This window comes from Eriocheir sinensis, chromosome 13 (genome assembly GCF_024679095.1).
Source record: "Eriocheir sinensis breed Jianghai 21 chromosome 13, ASM2467909v1, whole genome shotgun sequence".
NCBI classification, from domain to species: Eukaryota; Metazoa; Arthropoda; class Malacostraca; order Decapoda; family Varunidae; genus Eriocheir; species Eriocheir sinensis.
Window position 1 is genome coordinate 5223994 of NC_066521.1, and position 17270 is coordinate 5241263.

The 17270-nt window shown below is 39.5% G+C and overlaps 1 protein-coding gene across 9 annotated transcripts in view; it reads left to right on the plus strand.

Annotated features, from left to right (window-relative positions):
* Positions 1-17270, plus strand: part of LOC126997910 (probable G-protein coupled receptor Mth-like 3) — a 101952-nt gene that overhangs the window by 82302 nt on the left and 2380 nt on the right. For 2 of the 9 annotated variants that reach the window (XR_007752467.1, XR_007752468.1), the window contains exons 9-10: positions 7291-7624; positions 8089-8163. Coding sequence is in view for 3 of the 9 variants with exons in the window: in XM_050859122.1 (XP_050715079.1) it covers positions 7291-7590 (300 nt within the window). In the remaining 6 variants the exon portion in view is untranslated. Of the gene's footprint in view, positions 1-7290; positions 8164-17270 lie in introns of those variants that run through there. The other 7 variants (XR_007752463.1, XR_007752466.1, XM_050859122.1 and 4 more) reach the window with 5 other exon arrangements.

Consider the following 17270-nt stretch of genomic DNA (forward strand, 5'->3'; position numbering starts at 1 on the left):
TCCTCCCCTTCTCCTAACCCTTCAGCCTCTTCCGTCATCTGTTTATTTCCATAAAGCCGCGCGGTTGCTTGTACCCACAACCGTTTTCCATCCGTATGGATGGAACCAACGATTGGGCGTATGGGCAACCGCGGTTGCCCGTAATCCCAACAGTTGGAGGAAAACGGTCAGTGTGACACCGCCTATTGTGCCGTCAACTTTCTTCCGTACAGGTACGGTAAAATTATATTAAGTTTTCGTCTATATTATATCTGTTTAGTATTTTTGTGTTAGATTCATTGATTTTCAACGGTTTTCTGTTATAAACTTGTGCAAAGAGTACTGTTGTAAAAGTTTGATTAAACAATCATCTGGGATCCAAGAACGGATTAGTCCATTTTACATTGATTCCTATAGGGAAAATAGTTTCGGTTTACGAACATTTCGGATGACGAACGGCCTTCAGGAACGAATTAAGTTCTTGAACGCAACATCCTATTCTCCAATACAGAACGAATCCATATTTCAAGGAACTGGTAGCAACCCTAAAATTTCTCTAGCCTGCCATGACTGACAGCCGCTGCTGGTGAAGGCGGGAGGAAGGGGGGGAGAGACGTTATGACGCGTATTTTACACGTATTTCAGGACGACACTTGACAAACATAATTTTATGGATTGTTTTTTGAGGTTCACCGAAAATTACGCTCACTACACTTTTAAAATACTAAATTTTATCTGCTTAACCATTCAGACTGCGAAATACGGAACAGATGGCGTTCCGTATTTTTAGGAAAGGGTGGCATGTTGGCAACCATAGTCTCAGTGCGCGTTGTAAACTCATTGAGATTATATCCCCCAGGGAGGACTCCCCTTCTGGCTGCCGACTTGAGAGGTGTCCTGATAGCTCCTCGAACCTCCTCCTTATCAATTTCTGCAACATTCGCGGTCTCCGTTCTAAGTTTCATTCTGTGGAACACCATCTCTCCTCCTCTAAACCTCACCTTCTCTTCCTCACCGAAACACAGGTTTCTGAGGCTACTGACAGCAACATCTACTCTGTTCCCTCCTACTTCCCTACTCTTAATTTTCAATCCAAAGCTGGATGTTGCGCCTACGTGCGCAACGACATCACTTGCTCTCGTGCCCACGACCTTGACTCTTCTGAATTTTCCACCATCTGGCTAAGACTTCATTGTCATTCTATTACTAAATACATCTGTGCTGTTTATCTCTCACCTAACTCTACTAACTATGTAAAACTCTTTAACTATTTGAACTCTAAAGTGGAGCGCATCTTGACCCACTCTCTCTTCGCTGAAATCTCCATCTTGGGACATCCTCTTTCACTGACCAACCTGGTGAACAAGCCTACAATTTTGCTCTCCTCAACGACCTAGAGCAGTTGGTTCAGCACCCTACTCGTATTCCCGACCGTCTTGGAGACAGGCCCAACATTCTAGACCTCTTCCTTACCTCTAATCCTTCTGCTTACTCTGTCAAACTGTTCTCTCCGTTGGGCTCCTCCGATCATAACCTTATTTCTGTATCCTGTCCTATCGCTCGTGTACATTCTGTGGACCCAACGAGGAGGCGATGCTTCTGGCATTTTGCTTCAGCTCGGTGGGATGACCTGAGGATGTACTTTTCCGATTTCCCGTGGAATGATTACTGCTTCCAGGAGAGAGACCCCTCTGTGTGTGCTCTGCGCATCACAGAGGTGATTGTCTCTGGAATGGAGGCATACATTCCACGTACTTTCTCTACTCCTCATGCTAAAAAGCCTTGGTTTAATCACGCTTGTTCTCGTGCTATTAAAGATAGAGAGGCAGCTCACAAAAGGTTCCAGAGCCTTCGAACTCCCACTAACTTTGATCTATACATTTCAGCCCTGAATCGTGCCAAATCTATTCTCCGACTTACCAAAACTTCTTTTATAAATAGAAAATGTCAACATCTTGCTTCTTCTAATTCTTCCCGTGACTTCTGGCATCTAGCCAAAAATATCTCCTCCAATTTCACTTCTTCCTCTTTCCCTCCTCTCCTTAACCCTGACGGCAGCACTTCCGTCTCATCTGTCTCTAAGGCTGAACTCTTCGCTCAAACTTTCTGTAAGAACTCAACCTTGGACGATTCTGGGCATATTCCTCCTACTCATCCCCCTCTGACTCCTTTATGCCTGTTATTAAGATTCTTCTTAATGATGTTTTCTATGCCCTCTCTGGCCTCAACTCTCAGAAGGCTTATGGACCTGGTGGAGTGCCTCCTATTGTCCTTAAAAACTGTGCCTCTGTGCTGACACCCTGCCTGGTCAAACTCTTTCGTCTCTGCCTATCAACATCTATCTTTCCTTCCTGCTGGAAGTATGCTTTTGTACAGCCTGTGCCTAAGAAGGGTGACCGCTCCAATCCCTCAAACTACAGCCCAATAGCTTTACTTTCCTGTCTATTAAAAGCTTTTGAATCAATCCTTAACCGGAAGATTCAAAAGCACCTTTCCACTTCTAATCTTCTATCTGATCACCAGTATGGATTCCGCAAGGGGCGTTCTACTGGCGATCTTCTTGCTCTCTTAACTGACTCTTGGTCATCCTCTCTTAGCAGTTTCGGTGAAACTTTCTCTGTTGCGCTAGACATATCGAAAGCCTTCGATAGAGTCTGGCACAAGTCTTTGCTTTCTAAACTGCCCTCTTTCTGATTCTATCCCTCTCTCTGTTCCTTTATCACCAGTTTCCTTTCCAGCCGTTCTATCTCTGCGGTGGTAGACGGTCACTGCTCTTACACTAAACCTATCAACAGTGGCGTTCCATAGGGCTCTGTCCTGTCACCCACTCTCTTCCTGTTATTCATCAGTGATCTTCTTTCCATAACAAACTGTCCTGTCCACTCATACGCCGACGACTCCACTCTGCATTATTCAACTTCTTTCAATAGAAGACCATCAAAACAGGAAGTACACAACTCCAGACTGGAGGCTGCAAAACGCTTAACCTCAGACCTTGCTATCATTTCCATTTGGGGCAGAAGGAACCTTGTGTCCTTCAGTGCCTCAAAATCTCAATTTCTCCACCTATCAGCTCGACACAATCTTCCAAACACCTATCCCCTATTCTTCGACAACACTCAGCTGTCACCTTCTTCAACACTAAACATCCTCGGTCTATCCTTAACTCAAAATCTCAACTGGAAACTTCATGTCTCCTCTCTCGCTAAATCAGCTTCCTCGAGGTTGGGCGTTCTGTATCGTCTCCGCCAGTTCTTCTCCCCCGCGCAGTTGCTATCCATATACAGGGGCCTTGTCCGCCCTCGTATGGAGTATGCATCTCACGTGTTGGGGGGCTCCATCCACACAGCTCTTCTGGACAGAGTGGAGGCTAAGGCTCTTCGTCTCATCAGCTCTCCTCCTCCTACTGATAGTCTTCGACCTCTTAAATTCCGCCGCAATGTTGCCTCTCTTTCTATCTTCTATCGATATTTCCACGCTGACTGCTCTTCTGAACTTGCTAACTGCATGCCTCCCCTCCTCCCGCTGCACACGACTTTATACTCATGTTCATCCCTATACTGCCCAAGCCCCTTATGCAAGAGTTAACCAGCATTTACACTCTTTCATCCCTCACGCTGGTAAACTCTGGAACAATCTTCCTTCATCTGTATTTCCTCCTGCCTACGACTTGAACTCTTTCAAGAGCAGGGTATCAGGACACCTCTCCTACCGAATTTGACCTTGCTTTTGGCCACCTTTTCTGATTCTTTTATGGGAGCAGCGATTAGCGGGCTTTTTTTATTATTGTATTTTTTGTGCCCTTGAGCTGCCTCCTTTGTTGTAAAAAAAAAAAAAAATATATATATATATATATATATATATATATATATATATATATATATATATATATATATATATATATATATATATATATATATATATATATCCGAGCACTTATGTCCGATTGCATTTGTGCTTTGGTGTGTGATCTTAGTGTTTTCAGTACTACAGTGTGCGTTCTTTGTACTTTAACAATGTCCCTATAAAGATTGTTAAAAGGGATGGTGCTGCAAAGGAGAAAGCAGGGACGGCGGCTACTGTGCTCGCAACAGGAACGGGGTGCGGGCTTCGGCGGCTTGTATGTATGCCCTCCTGGACGAGACTGTGACTCCCGTTCACTTCCCATCTCGGACGATACGTCGGGTTAGCTTCACGTTGGTGGTTGAACGTAGTTTCGCTTCCTCGAAAATAGGGAAACTGCGGCTTCTAAACTCCGGTGTGAAGCCTACACCTCTAGCGTAATTAGTGGCTGTGGGAGTCTCCGTAACAACCATAACACATTGATTTGTTTTATATTATTTATTATTGCTATTATTTAGTAAAACTACTTAGATTCTGGATGAAATAACATGTAAAATTATTTTTATATAAACATTTTTTTGAGATTTTGGACGCATCAATGAGATTTACATTAGCTTCAATGGGAAAATTCGTTTTGGTTTGCAAGTGTTTTGGTATGCGAGCAAAATTCCGGAATGAATTAAACTCGTAAACCGATGTATGACTGTATATATATATATATATATATATATATATATATATATATATATATATATATATATATATATATATATATATATATATATATATATATATATATATATATATATATATAACATCTCAACATTCATTTATTTCTCATACATAGGCAAAATTTTCCAGGGTTTTTCTCTTGATGTGAGTGCTGATTGGAATGTTATTTACAAACTGGCAATCATACCCTCTCCAGGTGTACAAAGCTGCAGATATGTATTGCTGTGTATCCTGCATTACTTTAATCCTATGATTTTTGCCTCCACTGCCTTGCAAACAGGTGACAATCATCTCCACACCTCGACTCAACAAGATAACATTTTATGATTAATAGATATGACATTCAGCCATTGTTAGGATTCAGTTGAGTTACAAGATATGTATTATTTTGATATCACAGTTGAAGGATGCTCAGCAGTCAAGGTCTAAAGATTTATCAATCTGCTGCCACTGATGAAGAATGCATAAATGTCCCACTCAACAGAGACAAGGAAAATCATCTTTAGAGGTATAATTTTGCAGGCACAGGATAAGAATGCTATGAGATCGCAGAGAAATGTGAAAAAGAGAAAAGAAACCACCTTGCCTCATATTCCCATATTTTTTTTTATTCACAAGTGGAGTGTCAGTGTGAAGTCAATTCAGTTTTAAATGAAAGTGATATATGCAACCGCAGCTGCTTTGTCAAAATCTACATTAATAAAAAAATAATCCATTGATATTCAATATTTTAAGATAATTTGGTTAATACGGATGTGGCTACATTATGGGGCCACTATACAAGAACTGGCTGTGGGTCATAGTCAGAGAGGGAAATTTATGTATCAATATCTTTATCTATAATTCTAATCCCTGTGATAAATTGCATTAGCAGAAAAGTTTAATTTTCCCCATTCATACAGCCCGATTTTTAAAAGAAACTCCGCCCCTTCTGTGTCTAACAGTATGTACCTCTATCTTTGACACCCTGTCTCCTCATGGGAATTTTCCCACTGAAGATGGCCAAAGCAAATGTATCCCCCAGCTTTCCCTGTTCCAGCAGTCTGTCTCAGCACATGCACTCCCTCACTTGCCAGCTCTTTCTCCAATGCTCATCCAATTTATGGATCTGTTTCACCGATGGCTTCCCACTGACATCCTTCCCTTCAATCTTGTCCCCATACACTCTCTTCACAAAATCAACCGCATTCATTATCACCACATGTCCACAGCATTTCAAAGTACCAATTTCCCCCATTCAGTAGTAATATAGAATTTTGCTTCATTACTTTAGAATTAAGTCATTTAACCATACTGTTAGTCACCATTTAAAATGCAAGATTTGCTTTGTTATGTTATTAAGACTGATTATAAGAATATTAACATAATTAGTACCAGTGCAGCAAGTTTGTGAATAATAATGATAATGAAGTTATAATTACATGAAAAGAAAACTACAGCAGGCACGCCCTCTACGCATCTTCACACTAAACGAAAGTCTACTATGTGAGGACCTGAAAGTATAACCCACAAACTCAAAGTGCACAAGTTGAACCCACAGTAAGCAATGCTGAGGAAGAAATGAAGGACTATCAAAGTCTGCACCCAATGGCGACACTCCAGTCAGTGAAACAAAACAAAACTAGACACAAAAACAGAAACATGCAATGAAAATGTAGAATAAACACATGTGGACAACTATGGAATCCACACATTTCTTAGTTTACAAGTATTGCCACACCCGCAGCTTCTTGATTGCCTTTGATGAAATAATAGCTGACATGTTCACACAGGACTATGACGGCATGCGCTATACCTGCTCATAGCCACGGTGCTCATCTCTGTACTAATAGTCCTTTAGTCTGTGGATGGTGAAAACTCAGTGAGACATCCGTGTTACCATAGTTTACCTGCCCCAGCTTTCCCCACTTGCCCAATTATCGACCAATCCAAAAGGGAGAATGAACAGCTTGGTGAGCTGCATGTTGACTGCCTGGGCTGGGATTCGAACCCAGGCTCTCGGATTTGTAACTAGGCATATGCTAACTACTGCACAATGGAGGCACAGAAACACAAGAAAATTATAATTGTAATACATCTGGGGGAGCAAAGTATTGACTCAAGAATAAAGAGTGGGGATTTCATGAAGACTAGGCCTCAACACTGGGATCACGAAGAAAAGACAGTGACTCATTTTATAAGAATAAAAAATTAATTTTCTAATTATATCACAAAGAAAATAAACCCTTGGACTAGTTTTGAGGACCATGTCCATGATGCAGCACAAATTACATCACCATGATATCAAAACCAGAGTCTAACAAAATCATATGGGCGTATGTAGAGAGCAACACCCAAATCTTACACTGTTGTGTTTTCTGCCCCAACTTTGAAAAATCCGTAGTCTGCCCTCAGGCCCTTTCAAATACCATTACCTTTGTCTTGTACATTCATATTTATTGCATGATAAGTGCATGTTAAAGGAGGCATGAAGTTTATAGCAAAGGGAAAATAGAGAAAAATATGAAAAAAGATGGTAATTTAAATTTTTCCATCACACAGAAACACACAAAAAAAGAAGTAGTAAATAGGGAAAGAAAAATAATGATGAAAAGAAAAAAAAGGGAGAGGAAAACAAACTTACCAAAATAGACCTTTATTAATTTTCCTATCATAGCTGAAGGATTTATAAAAAGGTTGAACAGAAAAAAGGTAATTCCCATCTTACCTTATTATTAATATTCTTTTCCATTACAGATAAAGGACGCGTGGCGGCCACGACTAAAGGTCGTACGCAATAGTATCCCCAACTTGACCTCTCGCAGACCCACTCAGTCCAACACTCTGAGCACTTATGACACTGAGGATTCCAGGAAGACATCTGTTACCTCCCTCCCTCGGAAGATCTCCCAAGCTTCCACCATCCTCTTTAGCTCTAGCAAGAAGTCTGCCACCCTAAACCTACAACCTGATTCCTCCATCAACCCCAAGGGTGAACGCAAGGGCTCCAATGTGTCTATTAAGGATGTTATTCCACTGTCAACCATGCAAGAGTAAAGCTGAAAAGTGAAGGAGAGGATGAGAATTTATAGTAAGTCAATATCACTATCATTGTTGTTTTCATATGTGCCATTTGACTGTAGTATAATTATATGTCGACTATGTATTGCTTGATCCATAAGATTTCCCACTGTCACACCACTGTTGATAAGCTAGAGTAGATTTCAAGGTAAGAATTAGTCTGAAATAAGTAAGCTAAGGTATAAGTTAGATATTTTCAATACAAGGGTTTGATAAATACCTTTTTATGACAATAGTTAACTTTAAGTTTAATACCTTAGCTCACGTGCTCAGAAAAAAATATTCCAAGGTGGGAGCACTAATTGGAAAGGTGCATACAGTTTGGTAAATATATTGTTACGAAACCTGCCTTGTCCTCCGGTTTCGCGTACACCCTGGCCTCCTGCAGCCAGCCACGGGTTCGTTGTGGGTGGCGGTGGTGACGAATCCGTACCCCTAGTGACGAGCTGACCAGTGACTCACCTCCTTCTCCAGCCCTGCATTACACCTCGCCCGGCCACGTGTCTCGCCCCCGCCCGCCACCCTCTCACGCGTGTCCCGCCAGGCCAGGTAAAATAAACACCTTCCGCCTTTTTTTTTTTTTTTTTTTTTTTTGGTATTTCGTTGGGGATATACCCCAATGGAGGAAGGCGGTGCATGCCGCGCAACCCCCCAGACGGCTGGTAGAGAGATACCCAATTCTTTCAAGGAGGAGGCCCAACAACGGGGCTGAGGGTGTCGGAAAGAGCCCACCCTTCCATCCCCATGGCACCTGATAGGTCTCGAACCCACGCTTTAGCACCCTGACGAAGCGCAAGGCAGAGACTCTACCACGGGACCACGGGAGCCCCCTACCATCCGCCTTTAGTTTTCCTGTATTCTCGTTCCTCTTGTACAACAAAACCTACTGCCTATCCGTGGCTCAATCTCTGGACGCTTGGTATTCCGCGGAGAGATCTCTTGAAGGTACACGGAGGCTCATAAAAGGGTCTGCAGAAGGGCAGCGCGTGGCTACACCTTCCCTCACTGAAGGACGGGGCTAGACTCCACCGCGGCCGGGCCGCGGGGCTCTGTTGTGCGTGGCGCCGCCGCGTCTCCCCGCCAAACCTCGTGCCGCTTCCAATCAGCTGCCGGCACTCACTCACGTGACTTCAGGGCGGGAATGGCCGCCTTCGCAACAATATAGTCATAGCAAGTTGTCATTCTAATCACTTAAGCACATTTATATATTCCATTTCACTCTGGTAGACCTGTGCACAGTACAAATATTGATATGTTGATGATAAGTGAATAGCATTTGACAAGAATATTTGGATAAAGTAACGAGGTGTTCCAAGGTAAATTACAGCCGGATAGAAAAAGGAGACACTGTGATATAGCAGAATGGAGTGACAGAATACTGCTAGAAGAAGCACTGATAGGATGGAGCAATGCACAAAGGCAAGCTTTAAAGATGAATGTAAACCATGTATGGAGCATTTCAGAATCATCACCATTTCCTGACTTAATAGAGCTCTAGGTAATGCCTGGAAAAGGGGCCCCTTCAACATAATGGATAATAAAGAAACTTTTCTTGCACCTATAAACTATAAATAATCTAGCATCTGGTTCAAGGTCCACAAGAAAACAGTCCCCCCAGGCTCCCCACGCATATACTAACCACTGTTTGATTATCTGCTTGTCATACTGAAATATTAACGAAAATCCACATCTCCCAAAAAAGAGGCAAGCATCCGGATTACCCATTGGATAAAATGTCTCTTTCAAGAATCAAAGCCAATTCTGAAATGATGAACCGAGGAAAAAACTTCATTTATCTTGGGTATTTGGTTAGCCTTGGAGTATTTTTTTTGTGTGTGTGTGTTAGAAACTCAGCCTTGCATATGAAATGTAGCATCATCTATTGAGGAGGAGGAGAATGGTATTGTAAAGACTTTTTTTTTTATTAGGTCTTAAATTGTTTATGATTAGGGAAAATTATGATAATTAAAATTTATTGTGCCATTGATGATGATAAAGAGGAAACCAATATGATGATGAGACTTTAAAGTTTATTTAGTCAAGTTGCACAAGATGAGAGAAAATAGCAGGCTCTAATGAATGCCTCAGAATGGTCAGAGTCTTAGTATTTATGTGCCGTATTATAATGATGGGTTTAGTGTTGGTCTGCGTGTGTTGTGGAGGTCTCTCCCCAGCCATATATTTCCAAGACTAGTGACTGATATGGATTTATTACACATGCATTTGCCTCACATATCCACAAATCTGCAGTATTAGTACAAGTTGTTAGGATAACTTTAATAGCTTAAGTCTGTCCTTTTTTTTTTTCAAATTATGGGCAAATTTAGATAATAGGATTGTATTAGTGCATTCAAAAGTTAAAACTCCCTAACACTCCCAAACTACCTAATGTAAACTGAGGGATAATAAATGCCCCACTAAAGAAGTACTACATAACCTAAATAGTACCACAGAGTTTTCTAAGTTCGTTAAGGGAGAGAAGTTGGGAATGGGGGACAATCTCGGAGCGATGTGATCCCAATATCTAGGATTACTGAATTACTATGTTCCTGTGCAATGATTGTTGTGCATATATATGTGTGTACTTTGCTGAAACAATTTGAGTGGCTTATTACAGATGGTATAAGCAAAAGAAGCCAAATATTATATTCTCATTATAGTAATTATCGACTATTGAATGGTATGAGTGTGTGTGTGTGTGTAATTCACCTCTTGGTCTGCTGCGGGTCTCTCTCGAGACAGCCAGCCGTTCCCCTACGGAAGAGCACAGAGCTTCTTTGGGTAGGGCTGAGACCACTCACACACGACACACCGCGACAACGAGGTCACAACTCCTTGCCTGACGTCGCGTACCTACTCACTGCTAGGTGAACAGTGGCTACACGTGAAAGAAGATGAACCCAATTTATCTTCACCCGGCCGGGGAATCGAACCCCGGTCCTTCTGGTTGTGAGCCAGACGCTCTACCCCTGAGCTACCTGTGTATGTGCGTGTGTGTGGTGGGGTATATATGTGTGTATTTTGTAGAAATACAACTCGAGTGGCTTATCAATCATGGTATAAGCAGTAACAGGAGTTGAGCAAAGACTGTATACTTCTATGTATGTTTGTAGAATGTGTTACAGAGCAATATCTGTTGTATATATGTGTGTATTTTGCAGAAACAAAACTCAAGTGGCTTTTCAATCATGGCATAAGCAGCAAACAGGAATCAAACAGGCATTGTATTCTCATTAATGCAAGTGCAAAAGCTATTACACTGTTGTAGAGTTGCATTCGGTTTTAGTAATACTAAGGTCTAGGCTACTATTGAGGTATTTTCTGTAACATTTAGTCCTCAAAACCTCACCTTCTCTTCCTAACTCAAAGGCAGGTTTTATGGCTACTGACAGCAATCTCTTGTCTGTTATCTACTTTCTCCAACAAAGTATCAGTCCGAAGTTGGAATATGCATCTATTTACACGATATCACTTGCTTTCATGCTCACAACTTTGATTCTTCAGATTTTTCCATCTGGCTAAGACTTAGCTAATTAGTTACTCTACAACATCTGTTACTACATACAGCTGTGCTTTTTATCTCGCACCCAATTCTACCAACTATGTAAAATTCTTGAACCATTTGAATTCCGAAGTGGAGCACATCTTGACTCATTCTCCCTTTAATGAAATATCCATCCAAGAAGATTTAAATTTTCACCTCCAGCTTTGAGTTTCATCCTCCTTCACTTGTGTACAAGCCTTGAACTTTGCTCTCCTAAATGATCTACACCTTTTCACCCTTAAATTAAAAAAAGGTGAATTTCAAATTTAAAAAGTTGAAATTAAAATTTAAAAAGTTGAAATTCCAATTAAAAAAGTTGAATTTCAAATTTAAAAAGTTGAATTTCAAATTAAAAAAGTTGAATTTCAAATTTAAAAAATTGAATTTCAAATTTAAAAAGTTGAAATTCAAATTAAAAAAAGTTGAAATTCAAATTAAAAAGTTGAAATTCAAATTTAAAAAGTTGAATTTCAAATTAAAAAGTTGAATTTCAAATTACAAAAGTTGAATTTCAAATAAAAAAAGTTGAGGTTCAATTAATAGATGAAGTGCAAGTCATAGAAAGATATATGTGCATGCCTACATACATAAATGCATACATCCACAAACTTATATATATATATATATATATATATATATATATATATATATATATATATATATATATATATATATATATATATATATATATATATATATATATATATATATATATATATATATATATATATATATATATATATATATATATATATATATATATATATATATATATATATATATATATATATATATATATATATATATATATATATATATATATATATATATATCTCTCTGTACCTTTATCTCCAGTTTCCTTTCTGACTGTTCTATTTCTGTGGTAGACGGTCACTGTTCTTCCCCTAAATCTATTAACAGTGGTGTCCCACAGGGTTCTGTCCTATCTCCCACTCTTTTTCTGTTGTTCATTGATGATCTTCTTTCCAAAACGAACTGTCCTATCCATTCCTACGCCGATGATTCCACTCTGCATTACTCAACTTCTTTTAATAGAAGACCCACCCTACAGGAACTTAACGACTCAAGGCTGGAGGCTGCAGAACGCTTAGCCTCAGACCTTACTATTATTTCCGATTGGGGCAAGAAGAACCTGGTGTCCTTCAACGCCTCAAAAACACAGTTTCTCCACCTATCCACTCGACACAATCTTCCAGACAACTATCCCTTATTCTTTGACAACACCCAGCTATCACCTTCCTCAACACTAAACATCCTCGGTCTATCCTTAACTCAAAATCTCAACTGGAAACTTCATATCTCATCTCTTACTAAATCAGCTTCCTCGTTCTGTACCGTCTCCGCCAGTTCTTCTCCCCTGCACAGTTGCTGTCCATATACAGGGGCCTTGTCCGCCCTCGTATGAAGTATGCATCTCATGGCTCCACTCACACAGCTCTTATGGACAGAGTGGAGGCTAAGGCTCCTCGTCTCATCAGCTCTCCTCCTCATACTGATAGTCTTCTACCTCTTAAATTCCGCCGCAATATTGCCTCTCTTTCTATCTTCTATCGATATTTCCACGCTGACTGCTCTTCTGAACTTGCTAACTACATGCCTCCCCCCTCCCGCGGCCCCGCTGCACTCGACTTTCTACTCATGCTCATCCCTATACTGTCCAAACTCCTTATGCAAGAGTTAACCAGCATCTTCACTCTTTCATCCCTCACGCTGGTAAACTCTGGAACAATCTTCCTTCATCTGTATTTTCTCCTGCCTACGACTTGAACTCTTTCAAGAGGAGGGTATCAGGACATCTTTCCTACCGTATTTGATCTTGCTTTCGGCCACCTCTTTTGTTTCTTTTTTAGGAGCAGCGAGTAGCGGGCTTTTTTTTTTATTATTGTTTTTTTGTGTGTGTGCCCTTGAGCTGCCTCCTTTGTTGTAAAAAAAAAATATATATATATATATATATATATATATATATATATATATATATATATATATATATATATATATATATATATATATATATAATCTACGTATGTGAAGGTATTCTATGTTTCATTATTTTTACGCTGCTACGTATAGCGTAATAGTGCGCCTCTCTCCCACACATGGAGGGGTTATCTCCCCCGTCAGCGTTCGGCCGCCGGCCGCTATATTGAATGACCCGCACTCGGCGCCTCCACCATAGTAATTGAATGGGAACTCTGTAGTTCTTTTGTTTTCTTTTTCTCACTTATTCCACATTCGCTCATTGCAAGGACTCATTCCAGACCCCCTCACTCCACACGCATTCATTCCACTAACACTCATTCCACAAACACTCATTCCACACACTCATTCCACGTGCACTCATTCCACAAACCCTCATTCTACAAACACTCATTCCACACACACTCATTCCACACGCACTCATTCCACAAACCCTCATTCCACAAACACTCATTCCACACACACTCATTCCACACGCACTCATTCCACAAACCCTCATTCCACAAACACTCATTCCACACACACTCATTCCACAAACCCTCATTCCACAAACACTCATTCCACACACACTCATTCCACAAACCCTCATTCCACACACACTCATTCCACACACACTCATTCCACACACACTCATTCCACAAACCCTCATTCCACAAACACTCATTCCACACACACTCATTCCACACACACTCATTCCACATGCACTCATTCCACAAACCCTCATTCCACACACACTCATTCCACACGCACTCATTCCACAAACCCTCATTCCACAAACACTCATTCCACACACACTAATTCCACACACACTCATTCCACATGCACTCATTCCACAAACCTTCATTCCACAAACCCTCATTCCACACACACTCATTCCGCACACACTCATTCCACACGCACTCATTCCACAAGCACTCATTCCATAAATATTCACTCCACACGCACTCATTCGACAAGGACTTATTCCACACTCACTTATACCACAAACACTCATTCCACAAGCACTCATTCCTTAAAGACTCATTCGACAAATATTCACTCCACACGCACTCATTCCACAAACCTTCATTCCACAAATACTTATTCCACACGCAGTCATTCCACAAGCACTCATTCCACAAATACTTATTCTACATGCACTCCTTCCACAAGCACTCATTCCAAAAATACTTATTCCAGACGCACTCATTCCACAAACCCTCATTCCACAAATACTTATTACACATGCACTCATTTCACAAGCACTCATTCCACAAATACATATTCCACAAGCACTTATTCCACAAGCACTCATACCACACATCCCCTCCACACACACATAAATACATACATGCATACCGTACACACACACACACACACTGCCCGATGGCTCAGTGGTAGAGCTTAGGGTTTCCACCTTAGGGGACGCGAGTTCGATCCACGCCGCTCACGCAGATTTTTTCATATAGATAGATATATATATATATATATATATATATATATATATATATATATATATATATATATATATATATATATATATATATATATATATATATATATATATATATATATATATATATATATATATATATATGTATATATATATATATATATATCTCTTTCTATGACTTGCACTTCATCTATTAATTTGAACCTCAACTTTTTTAATTTGAAATTCAACTTTTTTAATTTGAAATTCAGATTTTTAATTTGAATTTCAACTTTTTTAATTTGAATTTCAACTTTTTGAATTTGAAATTCAACTTTTTGAATTTGAAATTCAACTTTTTTAATATGAATCTCAACTTTTTTTAATTTGAATTTCAACTTTTTTTAATTTGAATTTCAACTTTTTTAAATTTGAATTTCAACTTTTTCCAATTTGAATTTCAACTTTTTTTAATTTGAAATTCAACTTTTTTGATTTGAAGTTCAACTTTCTTAATTTGAATTTCAACTTTCTTAATTTGAAATTCAACTTTTTTAATTTGAAATTCAAACTTATTTTAATTTGAGGGGGAAAAGGTGTAGAGCAGCTGGTTCAGCACCCTACAAGTATCCTTGACTGCCTTTTCCTAACTTCTAATCCTTCAGCTTATTCGGCTCAACTGATCTCTCCATTGGGCTTCCCCAATCACAATCTTATTTCCGAATTCTGCCCTATAATTTTGTACAGCCTCTGGACTTACAGATGAAACAAAACTTCTGGCATTATGCTTTAACTTGCTAGGGTGACCTAATGATGTAATTTTTTATTTCAAGTGGAATGATTAATTTTCAGGTCAGAGACCCCTCTGCATGTGCCCAGCACATCAATCTCTGGAATGGGGCACACATTCTGCATAATTTATCTATACCTCATGCAAAGAAGCCCTGGTTCAATCACAGTAGTTCTTGTGCTGTCAAAGATAAAAGGCAGCTTATAAAAGGTACCTGACCCTTCAAACTGCTGCTAATCATTCCCAGAATTGTGGCAAATCTATTCTTCAACTTGAACACTTTCATCATTATAATATATTAAAATTTTGCTAACTCCAATTCCTCCAGACTTCTGGCATTGAATCAAAATCATCTCCAATAGTTTTTCTTCTTCCTCTTTCCCAACTCTCCTTAATTATGATGGCTCTACAGCTGTCACATCTGTCTCTAAAGCTGAACTCTTACATTAAACTTTCGCTGAAAATTCCACTGAAGAATTCAGGGTATATTCCTTTATTCATCCTCTACTTTGACATGTTTGAAAAATTCTTAAGGATGATGTTTTCTATGTCTTTTCTGGCCTGAATACTCATAGGGCTTGTGGATCCAGTGGAGTTCCTCTTATTGTCTTTAAAACTTCTGCTTCTTTGCTGACACCCTGCTTAGTCCAACTCTCATCTCTGCCTTTTATCATCTATGTTTTCTTCCTGCTGTAAGTATGCCTTCAAACAACTTGAGCCTAAGAAGGATGACTGCTCCAATGCCTAAGAAGGGTGATCACTCTAGCCGTTTAAACTACAATCCTTTAACTATACTTTCTTGTCTATAAAGTTTTTAAATAATCCTAAAAGGACATTTTTTAATCATCCATCAACTTGCAATCTTTTCTGTGAAGTCCAGGATGGATTCCTCAATGGGCATCCTACTGCTGATCTTCTTGCCTTATTAACTGACTCCTGGACCTCTCTTAGCCACTTTGGTGAAACTTTGCTGTTAACTCTGACATCTCAGTTTCTTTTGACAGAGTCAAGCACAAATCTTTGGTTTCCAAACTACCCTCTGATGGATTTTTTCCTTCTCTCCATCCCATCATCTTATGTTTCATTTCAGGCTGATCTATTTATGTATGAGGGCCACTCTCATTCAACCATCTATCAGTATTTTCATGCTGACATCTCTTCTGAGCTTGCTAACTGCATGCCTCCACCTCTCCAGGGGCCTCACTGCACAAGAATTTCTACTCCTACCCAACCCTAGTCTACACATCCCTTATTATTATTATGCAAGAGTTAACCAGCATTTTCATTCATTCACACCTTTTGCTGGCAAATTCTGGGACATCCTTCCTGTCAATATTTCTTCCTCCATAATACTTGAACTTTTTAGAGAGGAATAGCACGACAACTCTCCAATCAAAATCAGTATTGTATTATGGCCACCCAGACTGTCTTCTATTCACAGGAGTAGCACTTGGTTGGCTATTATGTGTTTGCTTTTTTGCTCTAGAGTTGCTTCTGTTACTGTGAAAAAAAAGCGCATTTTTTTTAGTTTCATCTTAATTACTCCATTGAAAGATTTATGCTTACATTATAGCAGTGTTCCGATCTCAACCGGGGATTCCGCAAGAGGTCACTAGGGGTTCTGCAAGAAACAGCTAATGCATTTTTGAGTAATTTTTATTTAATTTCATATTCATAATTTTACCATACACGTATGGCATCTTGTTGGAAAATCTTTGATTATTATAATAAAGACTTCAACCTCTTATATTATAATATGGGACTGTCTTTATGGATAGTTTTTTTGGTATATTTATCCCTACAAAAACACTTACTTGTCTTGTATTTGTGTAAGAGTCGATTACTTAAACATCTTATTTTTAAGGTCAGGTTAAGGGAGTCTAGTATTACGTTGATGCTATTTTTTCTGTGGG